Raw genomic sequence first — 18,848 nt, forward strand, 5'->3', positions numbered from 1 at the left:
TCCCCTGTAAGCAAACACGTTAAAAATCTTACAAGGCACATGAATCTTCACCCCCTGTAGAATAAATAGGTTATAAACAGCCTCATATCAGTTCAGGTCAGGTTTTGCCACCAGTTGAGTTTGTGCCCAAACACTTTAGAAAAATTTTGGTTTTAGGGATTTCTGGATTTCAGAACTGGGCATAAGAAATTGTGGACTTGAGGGGCGCCTGGGTGGCGCAGTCGGTTAAGCGTCCGACTTCAGCCAGGTCACGATCTCGCGGTCCGTGAGTTCGAGCCCCGCGTCGGGCTCTGGGCTGATGGCTCGGAGCCTGGAGCCTGTTTCTGATTCTGTGTCTCCCTCTCTCTCTGCCCCTCCCCCGTTCATGCTCTGTCTCTCTCTGTCCCAAAAATAAATAAAAAACGTTGAAAAAAAAAAAATTTAAAAAAAAAAAAAAAAAGAAATTGTGGACTTGAAAATCAAACACCCGAGCATTAGGACATAAGATTAGAGAAGTAACCAGCCAGAGGCGAGATCATCTAGGCTAGATATCAGCAAACTTTTGCTATAAAGATCCGGATGGTAAATATAGGAGAGCCTGTGGACCACAGAGTTTCTTCCAGAATGACTCAGCTCTGCTGTTATAGCAGGAAAGTAGCCACAGACAACATGTAAACAAGATGGACATGGCCGTGTCCCAGGAAAACTTTATTTATGTACACTGAGGTTTGAACTTCATAAAATTTTCACATGTCAAGAAAAACCGTTACTGTTTTTATTTTTTATTTTTTCCGCACATTTAAAAATGTGAAAACCATTCTTAAGCTGATGGGTGCTACAAAAACATGAAGCGGGCCAGACATGGCCTGTGGGCCAGTTCGCTTCCCTTTGACCCTTGTAAGCCATGGAAAGAACTGTGAATTTTGTTTTAACATTCTGAAAGTCACTGGCAAGTTCCGGGCAAAAAATTTTTGGAGACGAATTACGTATTTAAAAGACCGTTCTGGAACAATGGTGAGAACTGATAAGGGGACAAGAGAGACCAGTCATCTAGATGAGAGATGAGAAAGGTTTGGTGGGGGTGATTTGAAGTGGATGGCTTTGGAGGTAGAGACGAAGGATTTCCTGGTGAGGATGTGGAGGATGAGGAAAAGAAAGGAATTAAGGGTGATTATTCCCGTCATTGCCCTCGGCAACTGCGGTGTAGATGGTGAACACTGGGGGAAGAGCAGGGTGGGATCGGGGAATCTTCCTAGCAAGAATGTTCGAACCATCCCTGTGAACCCTGGTTCACACCATCACCTCCAGAGCTGGCTGAAAATCCTTTTGCATCATTTAGGGGTAAAAAGCCATTCACTATTGGCCAAGACATCAGTATCCCTCTCAGATGAACCCCTACACAGCTCCAGGGGAAAGAATGGAGCCCTGTGAGCCCCCTGCCTTCACCCTTCCTTACCAAACTGCTTTGGTTTCTCTCTCATCATCCTCCTCCTCCACACCAAGGTCCGGTGGAACAGCATTAGAGTCAAAAGTTGTCTCCATTCTCCTCTCTATGGGCCTCAGTTTCCTTGTCTGAGAAAGACAAACTTTGTGATATTTGGGCCCCCCTGAAGATGAGCCCCAGTGTGGAGAAATGACTTACCCAAGGCTACAGAGAGCGAGTGAGACTAGGACCCATGGCTCTCTAATCTGGTCCGTGGAGATCTTTATATAATTAGGTGCAGTAGAATGTTTTTATCCTGCAAGTCACATGGAACATTCAGCAAACTGACCTGTCTTGTCTTTCTGTCCTTCAGGAATGGGAAATGAAGAAGACCTAGAAAGAGGGTGAAGATTTCATTCCTAAGGAAATACAAGACTGCATTGGAAACACTTTTTTCACCAGGAGATGCCAAAAGACTCGAAGTAGCCCCCACTCTCCAGGGCACCCAAAAGACCAGTGTTTATCGTCTGCATGATTCTAGGGGATATGGGGAGGGAAGAAGTAGAAGGGAAGAGGGACACGGAGAGTGTCCTTATAACTTCACAGAGGGTGGAAAACGGGTGGAGGGAGACAGAAATCCGCACGGTTGCAAAGGTTTTGTGAAACGTCTTTGCCCTCTCTTCCGAAGAAGGAACGAAAGCACACGTGAATAAGTCCCATTCTCAGCCTCCCATTCCCAGGCCTCAGGGCAAAGGAAGACAGTGCTGAAGCCGGTGGTACAGCACAGAGACAAGACTTGATCAGCTGATCACACATGGGCCTACTGGATTCATGCTGGGCATTGCCGACAACCACTGGACAACATAAATAGGCCGAACTATGAATAGAATTTCCCTGCCTACGTAAAGGTGGACGAAAGCTATAGACGACATGCAAATTCTGCACTCAGCCCTTTTGTGCCTTACAACCAGGCAGATGCAGCTACCAGAACCCCACAGTGGAGTGGTTTTCAAATTAGAGATCGGATATGCAGCAGGCAAGGGGAGGTTCAGCAGCTGACTTACTTTGAGCTCTTAGCGAGAGTGATGGGAACATTGGTTTCTAACGTCCCCAGGATGCTGCAGGCATTGTAGGGTGGGGCCATTTGTGGTCGGTCAAGTCCTTTACCTATTTCATGTGACACTCAGGCTCCAGGAGCAATGGTTAGAAATCCAAGTGATGCTCTTTATGTCTTTATCCTTATTTTGCACTTGGAGGCTCTCCCCGGTCTGCCCTTCCTTATCTGTTTATCAAGTAAAATCATCAGGGAGAATCAGAGGACAGTGGCTCACTTCTGCCATAGTGCCTTTTACTTACACTTGATACTTTTATGGGGAAGCAAGGACCTCAAGTCTGGGGCAGTCTCCTTGCTGTGCCACTCGCTACCTTCTCAACACTATAGGCGCTATTGAGGTCTTTACATTTCCTTCCAAAAACAGATAAGACCAGTTAACTGTTAAGAGCTCCAAGTTTAGCTCAAGGAGAGAGAAGGGAAATCCCAGAACAGCCTTTGGACACTTTGATGGAGGTCTCACACACTTTACCCTACCTAGGGCTTTACAAACGTGTGCCTTATCCAAACTTTACCACCCTTGGAGACAGCCAGGAACCAGAATAGGGAAAATAACTCTGACCAAAATCATCCAGCTGGCCAGTGGCAAAGCATAAGGCTTAGGGCTTATGAGCCTGGATCTACACAGGGTTGGGTTTGAGCCCTGCCTCTGCCACTGACCAGCTGGTGACTCTGGGAAAGTCACTCGCCCTCTCTGATTCTTGTTTTCTTTACCTGTGAAACCCAGGTTAATGGTTCTATTTTCCTCCCAGGACTATTGGGGAGATTCAATGAGATAATACATGGGAAGCATTTTGCATACTGTCTGAGAAACAAGAAATCCTCAGTCAATAATGGCTTTCATTATTAGCTAGATAACAAATGTCTGACTAAAAATTCTGCGTTCTTTCTACTGAAGAAATGATGTGTATATGGTTATTACAGCCACCAAAAAGCTAAAAGGCAACTAATCCATAACTGACAGTTTGCATCCAGATTCCACTTAAATATCTTCAACGAGAAAGGAGCTCACATCATCTGAATTGTTAATGTTCTTTTTTTAAATGTGGATCCTGGAATGACACCAAATACTCCAATTACATCCTCAGTGTGTCCTCAGTGTGTTATTTTGGGGTTGAGCATCTTTTCCCACTGATAGATGTTGCGACTTGTTGAGGGGGGGGGGAACACCACAGAATTAATAATAAGCATTTATCGAGTACTCCATGCATCAGGTACTGTGTCAGCCAAGGCCAGCTTCACGGGCACACAACCGGTGCAGTCACAAAGATGAGTAGAGCCCTGAGTTTGGTTTAAGGCGCTGCTGTTGCCCTCTTAATAATTTTTTTTAATGTTTATTTTTGAGAGAGAGAGAGAGACAGAGACAGAGCGTGAGCGGGGGAGGAACAGAGAGAAGAGAGACACAGAATCCAAAGCAGGCTCCAGGCTCTGCGCAGTCAGCAGAGAGCCCAGTGCGGGTCTCAAACAAACGGACCGTGAGATCATGACCTGAGCTGAAGACCGACACTTAGCCGACTGAGCCACCCGGGTGCCCCTTTTGCCCTTTAAATTATGTAGCCAGTCCTGGTGCTACCTGATCACTTTTCCAGGCATTATCCCTTTAGTTTGCACTAAAACTCTGTGCGACAGTTTCTGGCATCCCAGTTTTCACAGGTGGGGAAAGTGAAGCACAGAGGGGTTATGTCACTTGCAGGAGCAACCCTTCCTCTGAGTTCCAAGGTTCTATTTCCTTCATGTCTTACCCCCCCCCCCAGCCCCCCACCCCCGAACTGCAGCATTCAGAAGCACACTAGCGCTTAATACCTAGATGAATGAATGGACGCACGTATGCAGCCTTGATGTTAAGTCAATCAGCTAAGAGAGTGCAAACAAAATGGCTAAAGCACAGAGGCCAGTCCTTGTCTGTGAAAATGCCTCGTTTGGTTGTTTTTTTCAAGGTATAGGCTCACGGCTCTAGGGTGGAGCTGAAGCTCCATCCTTCCCGACCCTGCCCCAAGTGTGGGGACTATCAGATTTCTGACGTCCCTGGATCAGTCGGGGACCCTGAGCAGGTGTACCAACCTCTCGGAGCCTCAGTTTTCTCAAATGTAAAGGGGATCATAATCCCTTCTGCACCCAGGCTGCTCTTCTCCTGAGACGAAAAGGAGACATAAGGTATTGGTTACAACACATTTGAGTTGGGCCTTGGACAGAATATAAAGATGCAAAAGTCTCCAGCTCTGTCCTCAAGGAACTTGCAGACCAGGAGAGAGAAAATCTGACCCAAATAGCTGCAGTACAAGTAAACCATGTTATGGTGAAGATTTAGAATAATGAGGACACACCTCCCATTCCTTAAATAATGTTGTTGTTGTTGTTTTTACCTTGGGGACTGTGCAGTAACTAGTCTAGCAACTCCAAGTGCCCTCAACCCCAATCACCAGTCTATCTTGTCAATTTTCCATATTAAATTTCTCTCAAATTCTTCCACTTCTTCCTATCTCCACTGACACCAACAATTCATTCATTCAACAAACACCTGGTATGAACCTACCATGTACACCTACTGTACTAGACAGATGTCAGAAATCACAGCTGTGGACCCTCATGAAGCTCAAACTCTAGTTGGGAGAACAGAAAGAAAACAAATGAAATACTAATATGGAAACAAAAACGTGCCTAACACACCTAAAAGAGTAGCTACTTCAGATAGGGTGGTTACAAAGGTCTATTAAGGAGTCCCAGGACAAAATACAGCCCTCCCTTGAATGGACTAGTCCAACAGCTTGTCTCCCTACTTCTCTGCTTAGATCCAGCAATCTGTCATACGGGAGTCAAGGCCACCCGTTACACATGTAAAGGTTTTGTAACATGTCCCCACTGCAATCAGAGTAAGACTCAAGTTCACATTCAACAAAAAAATTTTGAACTACACCAGGACACTGTTCCACCGTTCATTGGAAATAGACAAGATAATCTCTGCCCTAACGGAGCTCACATTCTAGCGAAGGGAAATGAGAAAATGCATTTTAAAAACATAATAAAGTCAGAAAACAAGGGAATTGGAAGGGGAGAAAACAGTAAGAGTGATGCGGGAGTCGGGCTCCAATTTTTTAAATCCCTCGCGTGATCTGTTCCGCTAATCGTGTTGTGTTGCCCCTCTTCCCTCCAATATTTCAGCGGTTACTCGCAATGTTCTCTCCCTATTGACTGGGTCTTTGCAAAAGCTGTTTACCTCTACCTGAACCACCTTCCTCCTCTTTGCATCTACGCATCCTTCAGCTTTCAATTCAACTATTTTTCCCTCTGGGGGCAACTGCCCACACTCGGCCACATCATGTTCCAGGCTTCCGTGACACCACGCCCCTCACCTTTAAACACCGGTCATATTTTGACTTAATGCGTTTGCCTTCGTTTATTGTTTACAACTTTACGTAAGCCCCTTGAGGGTACAGCTGAGATCCCCCGTGTTCCCGGCGGATTTCTCGACGAACACGGAGCCTGAGTCCTACAACAGGAACCCACCCTACGCGCCCCACGCGCGGGGGACCGGAAGTGTCGCGTTCCGTCGGGGACACCGGATGGACACGAGCACGGCGCGCAAAGACAGCCGGAAGTGTGGCGTTCGCGACCCGGACCCTGGGCCGGGAGAGCCCGCGAAGGCTGCCGGGAAGAGTGGCATCTAGCGCATCTCGTCATTTGGAGCAAGTGCGCTTGCGCTGCCTCCGTCAGCCGGGTTCGGGAATATGGCCGCGCGGTCAGTGTGGGCGGTCCGGCGGCTGGTGCAGCGCCTCCTGGCCTCGAGTGCCGCGTCCGAAGGCAGGTAAGCGAAGCAGGCCGCGAGTGGAGGGTTGAGGGTAGTGCGAGACGAGCGAGCTGGAAGGACGGTTGTGGGCTGGAAGGGCGCGAGCTGATCCACCAAGCTTCTCGGCTGCTCCGATCGGGCGCTCACGGCCCCATTCTACAGAGAAGGAAACTGAGGCACACAGTCGCGCCCTCTTGCCAGGCCAAGGAAGGTGGGAAGAGCGGAGGTCACGTTCCTCAGGGGTGGCAACTCTTCAGCCCCGAGCGTCGATTTAATTGGGGTTGTACCTTTCCCGGCCTTTACTCCCAACCTCCCCAGCCAGAGTGTCCGCTGTTAAATTGGAATTCTCCCCGTTGACTCCCTGTGTGCCTCTGGGCCAGTCCCTTCCCTATTATCCCGGCTACACTTCACCTGTCGGTAAAAGGAGGGCGTTGGACTTGGCCTCTCCAAACGGCCCTTCCACCTGCTCCCCGGAGTCTATGAAGTTCCATTTGCTGCTGCTTTTCACCATCGGCTGCAGCACCTTTTATCGATCACTTGTCATGCTGATTGTAGAACTCTATGGGTAGTTCTCGAGAAAACTGAGGTTTAGAAAAGTTGAGTAACTTACCCAAACTCAAACACTCCATAATTGTGGAACCCAGCCCCAGATTCAGGGCTCTAGAATCTGCTCTTTTAATTAGTGAGCGGCGTTAATTCTCAGGAACGATTCCGTGTTTAACTGTTTCTTCCTGAGAAAGAATAAAAAAGAGTGAATTGGGGGATGGGTAAGGTTGGACTTCCTGAAGTGTAAATTAAGCCGCGGGGTCTCCGGGAATTTCACGTAACTATTTGTCACCTTTTTATCTTAACACACCTGACCTAGCTAGCACCCTGCCCTAGCACCCGGGTGTGAGGTTGAATTCAAGGTTTCCGGCTTTTTTTTTTTAAGTCTTTTTGGCAGTTTGTGATGTAGGTACTGGCCAGAAGAAGAAAGCTTCCTTCTGATAAAATTTCCCCTCCATTTCTGAAGCAGGAGGAATTGAGGGGATCAGCCTCAACTCTCCTCTTCAGACTTGGGCTTTGGCCATATTCTCTCTCTCTCTCTCTCTCTCTCTCTCTCTCTCTTTTTTTTTTTTTTTTTTGGGGGGGGGGGCATTTTCTCTTTAAACTGGCCCTGGGAGTATTTTGACCTAATTTCAATTGGATAAATGTAGGTTTGTTAGGGGGTTAGGAGAAAGGAGGTATTTCACCCTGTGTGATTTGCCCCAGATCTATGGCGATCATATTTTCTGAACCAAAAATGGAGAAACCATATATAATCTGACACCAGATTGTAATAGCAGAGCCCAGTCCTGGCCTGGAAGGAAAGTCTGGAACATAAAAGTCATCTTGCCCATAGCTTTATACTGAATGTTCCCTCTCCCTTTCTTGACGCAAACTCCTTTTCCCCCTTTAAATCTTTGCGTGGATGTCACCCCAGTGACTGCCCTTCATTATATGCCAGTTTATATACGTAAACTGTTTGTTTTAAAGACCTCTGTGCTCATGGGTTGAATTTTATTGATGATTTTACTTCAAGTCAAATTATGAGCATCCAGGAGGTGTAATGGAAACTTCCTTGAAGGAGGAGGCAGAACTGCTACAATCCAAGATTTATAAAGTAGCCCCTGCTCTAAATGTCTTTCTTTGTAAACAACTGTATGTCAGACATTTGAGCTGTACCAAATTCCAGATTACAAACATGATTGAATACAAAGATCTGTTTTATTCACCTGTTTTTAGTGCACCCGCTGGAATGTGTAGTGTTTTATAAGTATTTAATTGACGTGATTTTACAGAGAAGTGGGTTCCCAACTCAGAATTTCCCCTAACACAGGTTTTCTTCCATAAAAGCCTTACTTAAGCACTTGTGGTCAAGAAAGCTTTAGAATTCTAGGCCTAACTCCAGTTTGACACAGTCCCTTTACTAGGCTTAATTTTCCCCATTTGTGAAATGAAGGATTGAATCAGAAATGTATGGCTTTGTGTTTTGAATTCCTGCTTCTGGTATTGCCCTGCTGGTTCTGGGTATTAGAACTTGGTTTTCTCTTGCTGAGTTTTGTGTCCCCGCTTCTGGCTATTTCTGCTGCCTTGTGTTCAGTACCGTGGTTCAGCTGAATACTAGCTGTGTGATCTTAAGCAAGTCATAAGCCTCTCTGAGCGTCAGTTTTCTCATTGATACAGTTGAGGTGATAATACTATTTCTCTCACACTCTGTGAGATGAAAATAAAACCCGACTTAGTAAGCCCTTTATTTATTTATTTTAATGTTTCTTTATTTTTGAGAGAGAGACCGAATGGGGGGTGGGGGGGTGCAGAGAGGCAGAGAGAGGGAGACACAGAATCCAAAGCAGGCTCCAGGCTCCAAGCTGACAGCACAGAGCCTGATGCAGGGCTCGAACCCACAAACCATGAGATCATGACCTGAGCCAAAGTCAGATGCTTAACCAGCTGAGCCACCCAGGCGCCCCTTAGTTAGCCCTTTATAAGCGATCGCAGAGGGACTGACTGAGGGCACTTTGGCTTTTTGTGATAGCATTTTTTCATCATGTGCCACCTCCCTCCCCCTTTAGGGGATGGCTGCATCCTTTCAGCACTGCCACCCAGAGAACTGCTGGAGAGGACTGCAGTTCTGAGGACCCTCCCGATGACCTTGGGCCCTCTCTTGCAGAACGAGCCTTAAAGCTTAAAGCTGTGAAACTGGAGAAGGAAGTCCAGGACTTAACAGTGAGTAGATTTTATCTGTTCTTCACATCCTCTCTCTGGTTTAATATCTGCATAAAGTTTTCATGTCAGTGTTTTCAATTAAATTTCCTCTGATTGGCTCTTTACCTCTCACCCCACCTCCACCCTCTTGCTAGGTATGTTAGGCAAAATAGTCTATAGTCATTTAAAAACCTGTTGTGTCACAGTACGGAGATACCTAATGTTGTAGCTTCAGAGGAGGTACAGTGCCTGGCGTGTAGTAAAACTCAATAGATATTTGTTGAATGAATGACGTCGCTTATCATTTTACTCTGCCAATCAGACTGCATCTGGTATACTCTCCCGGTACTGGGTTGACAAACACACTTTGAGGGTGATAATTAGAGTAGTTCCAAAGCAAGACCACCCAGAATAGTGGGGAGGTAGGAAAGCAGGTCTTAGGAGAGCAATTAAAGGAATCAAAGATTGTAAGAATGAAAGAGGAAGAAATTAAAGTTGCTAAACATACCGTTGTCCTAGAGTTCAGTTCAATGAATGAAAGAGGGTGGCAGTATTGGCTGAGTGTGAAAAGGGAAGCTTTCTCTCGAGATAATGAGCTTGAAAAGCAAGTGTTCAGAATAGGAGGCTAAATGACAGTCTGTCAGGGCTGCTATAAAGAGTAGGTTCCTGGGGTGCCTGGTTGCCACAGTTGGTTGAGTGCCTGACTTATTTTGGCTTGGGTCATGATCTCACGGTTTGTGGGATTGAGCCCCGAGTCAGGCTGTACACTGATAGCACGGAGCCTGCTTAGGATTCTGTCTCTCTGTCTCTCTCTCAAAATAAAGAAATAAACACAAACACAAGAGAGTAGCTTCCTGCCTTGGCTGGGGATTTGGAGTAGTTGATCTAAGATTCCTACAGTTCCTCATTTTTTTAATAAAAATCTGTCACAAGGGTGAAGGTTGTAAAGGTAGCAAAAACACTCTTTTCCACCAGCAAGCATGTTTTCTGATCATTTTCACTTTGCTTTTGGTGTTCAGATGAGATACCAGAGGGCTGTAGCTGATGGTGAAAACATAAGGCGGCGAACCCAGAGATGTGTAGAAGATGCCAAGATATTTGGTGAGAGATTTATTCACGATAAAAATTCAAATGCCTTTTTAGTTTAAGGATGCTTACTAGCAGTTTTGCAAACTGAACATAGTAAAAAACACAGCTGCATCCTAAACCAGTCCCTACCCTGCTCTTGCACCCTTGCCATATGCTTTCTGGAATGTTTATTGGGAATGTTGCCATGTGAACCATTTGCTACAATAATGCTTGCTTTTGTTTTAACCAAAACCTTTGTTATTTTATTTTTCAAGCACGTACGGTAACATCCTGGGCCTTCTACATTCAATTCTGTTTAACTCGTTAATGAAGAAGTGAATCATTAAGATGTTCAGAGGAGAATCCAAAGAGCAAGATGCATGAGTAATCAGGCATATTAAAATTTTCTTGATAGAAGCAAAATCACTCTAGATCCATAGAGCAGTAATCAACTGTATCTCCACCAGTTTTCACTACTATGGGCAATAACCATTTGCCTTACCATTAGTATTTACAACTTACTAAGTTATAAAATAACTCAAAGACGTATGGAAGCAGATTAACTCTGGAAGTTATGCTAGATTACATCTGTTTTTTCATTGATGACTGAAAAAGGTTTTTTGGTCCAATTTAAAGTCTTTCTTGGGGCTCCTGGGTGGCTCAGTCAGTTAAGCATCCGACTTCAGCTCAGGTCATGATCTCAGGTCATGATCTCACTGTTTGTGGGTTCGAGCCTCACATCGGGCTCTGTGCTGACAGCTCAGAGCCTGGAGCCTGCTTCGGATTCTGTGTCTCCTTCTGTCTCTGCCCCTCCCCCACTCCTGCTCTGTCTGTCTCTCAAAAATAAACAAACATTAAAAAAATTTTTTTTTTCTTAAGTCAGAGGCACCTGGCTGGCTCAGTCAGTGTAGCATGCAGCTTTTAATTTTGGGGTTGTAAGTTCGAGCCCCACATTGGGTACAGAGATTATTTAAAAATAAAATCTTAAAAATATATCCATATGAAGGCTGCACATTTAAAAAATAAAGTCTTTCAGAAGTATTTCTCTGAACACACAACATCTTGTTCCAGATATGTTAGTGAAAGTGTTAGTAGAGGGCAAATCTGTGATTACTTGACAGGCTCACAATTTCATACAGACCATTGTACTTTCACTGCACATAGAATAAAGGTGCTTGAGGGGCCCTTGGGTTCTTTCTAGTACAATCTTCTCTTATAGGTGAGCTGAAAAAAATTAATTGGTGACAGATAGAGGCATGAGTCCATTGTCTCCTGACCCCCAGTCTATTATTCATTCCCCTGTATCACATTACCTCCTGTTCTCTTCATTTATCTGCTGTTTGTGCATAGGATTCGCTTCATTCCTGTCCTGTCCGTTCATTCCCCTATTCAAACCCTAGTGCTTTGGCATAGCCTTCTGCTTCTCATTCAGTGCTATGGACATCACGTTTCAAGGCTTTGAGTATTAGCTAAGGACTGACCCCCAGATTGTATCACTGATAATTTCATCCACGTTTTAGTGTCTTATTTCCAACTGTCGGGACAGGGCTTAGCAAACTACAGCCTATAGGCCAAGCCTGCGACCTGTTAGTCAATAAATATAGTTCTGAATTTCATTGTTAAAAATTGGGGGAATTTATTTTCTCTTTAGTTAAATGATCACCTACATAAGATCCTTGGGTTCTTTCCGTCTTGTCCCACAAAGCCTAAAATATTTATATATGGCCCTTAATAGGAAAAGTTTGCTGACTTTGAGCAATTTCTGTAGCAAATAAACCAACTGTGGTACCTGGGGAAGACTTCTTGCCTGCTTGAGGGGTGCAGGGTAAGTTGTCTTACCAGAAGTCAGGCTGTGATGAGTTTGGAACGGACTTCCATCAGTTTCCTCAAGACTTGATAAGGTTCCTAGGAACAAGCAAATATTTAGCTAAACCATAAAATAGTTTGGTAATCTATTAACTTATGGCGCAAAATGTGTCTAGCAATATGCCTGCCACGTAAGTCATTTGCCTGGATCATTTCCTCCTAGTGGCCAGGAATATTAGAAAAATTGAAGATTGCTCAGGAAGTCTGGAGGTAGAAACACAGTAGAAAGCTTTTAGTATGGAACACAGCATGATGACTCCTTCCAGGGATTGCTTTGTCTCAACTCACCTTCTCTTAAACAGATCATAAAGATTCTCCCCCACCCGCAAGAAATGATGCAGACACCAACTTCCTTTTGAAGTAACAATAATGAGAATAGAATCGGAGTTTGGACCCCACACTATATAAACAAGAGAACCTGGGCTTCTATTTCCCCAAATGCTTACAACTTGATTGAACAGGAGTTGGGGTTCTTTGTACCATGTTAATGTACAGTCAGCCCAGAAGCTTAGAGCTTTCAAACTTCTATTAGAGTGTATGTCTTCTTTTAATAGGGCATGCTTTGGATACCCCTGGTTGATCTTTATGAGACATTCTTTTCTCATTGGTGTTCTGATCTAATCGGCATACTTTTCAAGCCTTCGGCTAATCTCTTCTACCTTTTCAACTGATTTCATTAATAGCCATTAATATTTACGGCTGCCATTCCTGATGGAGGTGAGGGAGGTATCTTGTGGTACTCTGATCACACCAAGTCTGGTTCCCTGGAAATGCCTCCTGGTTTTACCCTTTTCCTCTCCTTCACCTCCTCCTACTCCAGACCAGGTCACACCAGCTGATTCCTTCACTTGGCTCTCCTATTTCTTGTATCTTCTCTTCCTGCCCATCTGTCATGCCCCCAGCACCCCAGATCCATTTTGTATGTTATTATTAGACTAATTTGAATCATTTTATACTTGTTTTGCTCAAGATACTATAGTGAATCTCTGTCACCCAGAAGTTAAAGATAGAATCCTTACCTCTGTCAGTTATTCTTCTAGAATCTAGGCAGTAAGTCTGGGGAATCTCTTCTCTGTCATCTCTTTTATTGCTTCCCTGTGGCTGAGCTTCCTTTTTATCTCTGAGTACAGTTAAACTGGCTATCTGTTATGACACATGGCCTTAAAACTGCCCCTGGATTAAAACCAGAACGGAGTCTTTCACCCTTACCATTACTTTGCGTTATGATAGATACCTGTAATGATGACATTCCTTATCATTTCTGTAAGAAAAATCAAGATGCGGCATTGGGAATAATGAGATTTCTCAACAACTGAGTTTAGTTTCAGAACAGTTTTTGTGACTGAAAAGGTTAAGCAAGTTTCATGGCCCATCTCCAGCAAGTATATGTAACTTCGTAGCAGGCAGTTGAAGACTCACCTCACCTACGGAGTATCTTACTTTCCTGCTCCTATTTAGCCAATTCTCAACCATTCTTGAATCTCCCTTAGCATGGTCTTATCAAATAATTTTTGTATTATTGCCCCCTGCCCATACTCATGTCTTATCCCTATTGAGAATGCATGCCTTAGCAAAATTGAGACGTGAGAATTTTCAAAATGTACATAACTCAATATTAAAGGTGAATAGCAACAAAAATACAAGAAGCATTGACCAGGTTTTTAAAAGACAGATTTCTGATCTTCCCGTGTGTAGTCTTACCTAGGTCTTAGATTCTAACCATCTTCCCCATTTCCTGGTAGACTTCCCGGTCATATGCCTTCCCAGAGAAACACTGGTTTGTCAGTTGGGTTCAGGTGGTAATTGTTGATCCCTGAGTCCTGTGTGGCAATCTTCCTACTTCTGGGGTGCCCAGTAGGCTAGCCCTTATGTGGGCCTTCCCCATACCCCACCCCCAAAAGCAAAGTGATTTCCTCACAAACAATAAAAGTGTGTGGTTTCTCTAGGAATTCAGAGTTTCTGTAAGGACTTGGTAGAGGTGGCAGACATTTTGGAGAAGACTACAGAGTACATTTCTGAAGAAACAGAGCCCGGGGACCAGAAGCTCACTCTGGAGAAGATCTTCCGAGGGTTATCACTTTTAGAAGCAAAGCTGAAAAGTGTGTTTGCCAAACATGGCCTAGAGAAGATGACACCCATCGGTGACAAATACGACCCTCATGAGCATGAACTCGTCTGTCACGTGCCCGCTGGCGTTGGGGTACAGCCCGGCACCGTGGCATTAGTAAGGCAAGATGGCTACAAGCTTCATGGCCGCACCATTAGACTTGCCCAGGTGGAAGTGGCCGTGGAGTCTCAGAGAAGACTATGAAAGGACCGTGAGGAACTGGATGTTCTCCCAGAGTACAGTCACCTGTGTTTCCTTTATTTATTAAACTAGGTTTGTATTGTACATGAGGTACTTCATGTGATCTGTTTTGGATTTAGTCATATTGGCTTTATTTCTAAAATACTCTCCGGATTTAATGTGACCTATGTGGTCTCATCAGAAGTCTTGCCATTGGGCATTTGAACAATGTGACAAGTGATCCTGTGGCCTTTGTCCAAATCTGTTTAAGGAAATTATTTTAAAATTGGTACTCTGATGACTATCAATTGAAAATCTTTTTAAAAGATGGAAACGAGGATATGTTTATGTATTTTCAGCTAAATGTTTCTTTCTAATGGTCTCTGTAACAGGAATTATATAGGATCTGTTATTTCGTGGGAAAAGGAGATGGTAGGGATTGATTCAACGTCTGGGTACTTAGATGCTAAAGCTTCATAGAGTTACATGAATTTAGATCGTTTGGGTTGATTTTTATACACATAGTTTTTTTTTTTAGGACTTCCCCTTGTTATTTTTCTTTTAGCCACCTTTTGTCCTTGTAGTCCCCACCAGGTGGGCCATATTCACACTCATTGTCCCTTTCCAGTTCCCGTTTACAAGGGCTAGTTAAGGGCAAGGCAAGACTTGGAAGGCAAGGAGTATCAAGAAATTCAAGATACGAGGTCCCTTTCAAGCAAGTATGACCAAGAAACGTTGTGCTGTCTTTGCTGAGTTACCTTCAGATTTTCAGCTTCCCTGGGTATATAATCATTTCAGGGTAACTGAAGCAGCACCCATAGCCAATGATCCAAGTTGGTCTATATAAGTAATTTACCTACAGCTTTTCTCTCCACTAGCCCTTAAATCTTCCACTTCGTCAAATTTGCTTTATCATCCTTTATTAGATTATGCAGGGAGGTGGTCAGGACAAAAATAGGTTCCTACAATTTCTCATTTCATTTAGTTATGCTGATTTTTTTTTTTTTTTTTTTGGTACTCACAAATCACTACCTCTCTCACACTGATAAACTTTGTTTTCTAGTTTTTGTTTGTCTTATGTCACATGTATTAATATCTAGCTGGAGTTAGTGAGACTGTGTGGTTTTGTTTGGTTGGTTGTTTTTTCTAGTCTTATACCTGGTGCTCTGTAAAAGATTTGGTCAGTAAATAAGTGAATGAATGACCTATGAATCAGACTTTAGAAAGGAGGTTAGTTATGGATTTGTGATGTTAGAAGAGGCCTTAATGATGATCTCATCTCACCCTTTCAGCTTCTTAAGAATGAAGACATCTTTTAAGAACTGGACTCAAAAATGTCTAAAACCAGTAAACTGAATTTCTGTGAGGACTTGAATAAGGAATAACTAGATACTAACTTTAATCATTTAAGCTGCAACAGTTCTGTAATGAACGTGCAAGTGTGTCCCCAGCAAGCAAATGTCGTTGGAGGTCCAGATTGCATGGGTTCAGGTTTTTACGTCAGTTACCCATAAAGTAAATCCATTTCTAGAACTTTAGGACCCTATCCCGTGGAGTGGTAAAAGTTATCCTCTTAGACATCATAGATGGTTCTAGCACACTCCACACGTATCAATAAAACCATCCCCCAATGGGCCCTGCCATCTCCACCAGAATTAGACACTTAAAAAAAAAAAACAAAAAAACAAGTACATGCTTTTAAGAAGCAAACAAAAGACTGGTATAAGATTTTTAAAACCAGAACCGCTTTCTGCTTTCCACTAAGTATGTACTATAAACTTAATGAGCATCAGAGTTCACAATAAGAACTGGATTTTTTTGCCTTCATTCCTTTGAGATTGACCGACGGTGACAAGAAAAGGAGCCGATGACAATTACCTAGGTTTTCATGAGTTACGAGCTGTCATTTATCAGTGATTTAGAATCACCATAATTTTAGGTATGGAATGTTCCAAGTACTTCAAGAGTTTTCTAATATTCCTTGCAACCTCCCGTTTTAGCAAGTAGATTGAGGAGAATTTTAGATTTTTTTGTTAGTAGTTACACAGACTTAAAAGTGTAAATTTAGAAGATGGGGCTATAACAGTAAGAATCTCAAAAAGTTGGGCTTTTGGGAGCCAGAACAGCATAAGAGAGCAGGGGCTCTGTAGGCATTGACTTGAATGTAAATCCCAGCCCAGTCTGTGTCACCTTGGGCCCCAGTCATCTCACCCTCCAGAGGCTGCTTCCTCGTTTGTACAATGATTACAATTCTCTCGCAGTACTGTGAGGATTGGATGAAATGTGTAAACTGTCTACTACAGTAGGCCCTCAAATATTTATTTTTATTACTTTTTATTATATATGTGGTTTTGCCTCTGTTTTTATAGCTGCCCTAAAGTCTAAGGAAAAGGGAAGGCTGGTTAAGTGATGCTTTTCTATAAAAAATTGTAGTTTAATCAATCACAGTGACTTATTTTCCTGCCAGCTTCATTTTTTTCTGTTTTTTTTTTTTTTTAACATAAATCCACACTTTCAGACTGAAGGAGCAAGAAAATTGTGTCAGTGCTTTTATTATTTTCATCTTGACGGGAAAGCGAAAAGACATTGTAGGCCTGCAGTTGTGTAAGGAAGCTTTGGCTCACTTGAAGAGGGGATCTTGGTGTTTTAGTACATACAGTCTAACAGTCTACAGATCTTTTACAGATTTTCTTCACAGCCATAAGGGAATCAGTTTGATACTGATAAATTAATTGGTGCTCTTTCATGGCGAAGGATTTGATAAGTGAAGAAAGGGTCTTGAACACTAAAGCAAATTAAATAGGGATATTCAGAAGCAACTTCAATAAAACCTGAGTTGATGTAACCGCAGATCATGTGTTTAGTGTGTTTGTCTGTCTAAATGTTGACATTATGGCCACTGCATTGATTGTAGACCCATCTTGGTGATGCACCGTCAAGGTTCCTTGAGATCTTACAGCAGCCCAGCTATGTGCATGCAGTGAGATGCAGGCATCACACACCCTGCCTTGGGGTTGAAGTCTTACCTGTTTCCCTGCCTCCTTGCCTTGCTTCATTCTGATTTCTCCGTATTTCTTAGATCTGGACTCCTGCTTCTGCCTTCCTCTCTGTCATTGCCTTATTTTCTTATGCTTGTTTCTTGGTTCTAATTGTATTATCTGCTTCGGCCGCTTCACTTGCTAGGCTTCTGATCCTCCCGACCAAATTACTAACATGTGGCCTCATTCTGACTTTCAGCTTCCACGAGTTCTTGCCAAGCTCTACCTGGCTTTGTCCACACATCTGCTCAACTGGTTTCCACATACCTGGCCTGAGTGGCCCTTCACTCTTAGAGCTCAGCCATCAACTTAAGAGCAAACTGAAGGGCCTGTGAAGTGGAACGGGCCCTAGCTGAGCTTTCAGCCGATAGCCAGCACCGTCTTGCCAGGCCTCTTGGGGAGCCATTTTGAAAGTGGATCCTCCAGCCCCTAGTGGAGCAGCTCCATCTGATACCACATGGAACAGAGATGAGCTGATTGGAGTCCTGCCCAAGCGCAGATTTATGGCCAAAGTAAGTGATTGTTACTTTTAGCCACTAAGTTTTGGGGCAGTTTGTTATGCAGTAATAGGTAATTGATAGAGTCTCCCAGCTTCACTTCCAGCCTCACTAGTCTTGCACCTCGGCCACCAGAATTCTCCCTCCTTGCTCTTATAGCTCTTTTGAACTTGTCCCACAACTTCGGTGTGCTCACCCATTATCAATGGGTTTGTTGTAGGATGGAAAGAACTTCCTAATAGGAGAAAACACAGCTAAAGTTTCTAGAGTTCACAAAGACCTTAAAATTAAAAGCAAAGTAGAGTCAAGAAGTTGAATTTTAGCGGTACCTGGGTGGCTCAGTTAGGGATCCCACTTAAGCTCAGGTCATGTTCTCATGGCTTGTGGGTTCCAGCCCCATGTCAGGCTCTGTGCTGACAGCTGGGAGCCTGGAGCCTGCTTCGGATTCTGTGTCTCTGGCTCTCTACCCCTCCCCCACTCCTACTCTGTCTCTCAAAAACAAGTAAACATTAAGAAAAAAAAATTTTTTTTAAGTGTTGAATTTTAGCTCCTTTCTCCTTTTGTCCACCATCGCAGTGTGTTGTGCGATTGACTGTTCTCACCATGTCTTCTCACGAGACTTTCAGTATCAAGTGATTCCTGGCTAAGGAACAACAGCAGAATCTTCCATTCTCTAGTGGATTTGGATGAAAACTGGTAATAAAATACACAACTCCAAGAGGAGACATTAAAGAACCACACTGGGTCTCTAAAAAAATCCCACGTGAGATGGCATACATACTTATGCTGCATGAACGTCATTTGCTCATATCCTATCACTGTAAACTTCTCTACTACCTGAACAATAGACATGTTTTATTTGGAAAATGATTTTTCTCTGTTCCTATGCTTCTGCACCAATAGATTGGTTCAGTAATAAATATGTGAGAACTTTTTTTGGGAAAAAAAAAAAGTTGAAATTTAAAGTTAATAAAATTTACTCTACTGTGAGAAATAAGCCCACTGCCCCAATCAAAGCGGGGACACGGAGCCTCGGAGCACAGTGAAGCGAGGCTTTAATGAACGTTC

The 18,848-nt window shown here is 43.6% G+C and overlaps 2 protein-coding genes across 4 annotated transcripts in view; both read left to right on the forward strand.

Moving 5' to 3' along the window:
- Nucleotides 1–3,600, forward strand: part of AFAP1L1 (actin filament associated protein 1 like 1) — a 62,503-nt gene extending 58,903 nt beyond the window's left edge. For both annotated transcript variants that reach the window (XM_060634653.3, XM_060634651.3), the window contains one exon: nucleotides 1,776–3,600. In XM_060634653.3, coding sequence (XP_060490636.3) covers nucleotides 1,776–1,799 — 24 coding nt within the window. In that variant the 3' untranslated portion in view covers nucleotides 1,800–3,600. The remainder of the gene's footprint in view (nucleotides 1–1,775) is intronic.
- A 2,586-nt stretch (nucleotides 3,601–6,186) lies between these two features.
- Nucleotides 6,187–18,688, forward strand: GRPEL2 (GrpE like 2, mitochondrial). Of its 2 annotated transcripts, XR_009610730.2 has the most exons (5): nucleotides 6,187–6,315; nucleotides 8,892–9,045; nucleotides 10,044–10,125; nucleotides 13,905–14,338; nucleotides 17,483–18,688. XR_009610730.2 is itself a non-coding variant. In XM_060634654.3 (4 exons), the coding sequence occupies exons 1-4, from the start codon at nucleotides 6,239–6,241 to the stop codon at nucleotides 14,267–14,269; spliced, it is 678 nt and encodes a 225-aa protein (XP_060490637.1). In that variant the 5' UTR covers nucleotides 6,187–6,238; the 3' UTR covers nucleotides 14,270–17,095. The 2 variants fall into 2 exon arrangements, 1 of the variants encoding a protein (XP_060490637.1); XM_060634654.3 differs by lacking the exon at nucleotides 17,483–18,688 and having other exon boundaries at nucleotides 13,905–17,095.
- Nucleotides 18,689–18,848: the final 160 nt, after the last annotated feature.

Source organism: Panthera onca, chromosome A1, assembly GCF_046562875.1.
Source record: "Panthera onca isolate mPanOnc1 chromosome A1, mPanOnc1 haplotype 2, whole genome shotgun sequence".
NCBI classification, from domain to species: Eukaryota; Metazoa; Chordata; class Mammalia; order Carnivora; family Felidae; genus Panthera; species Panthera onca.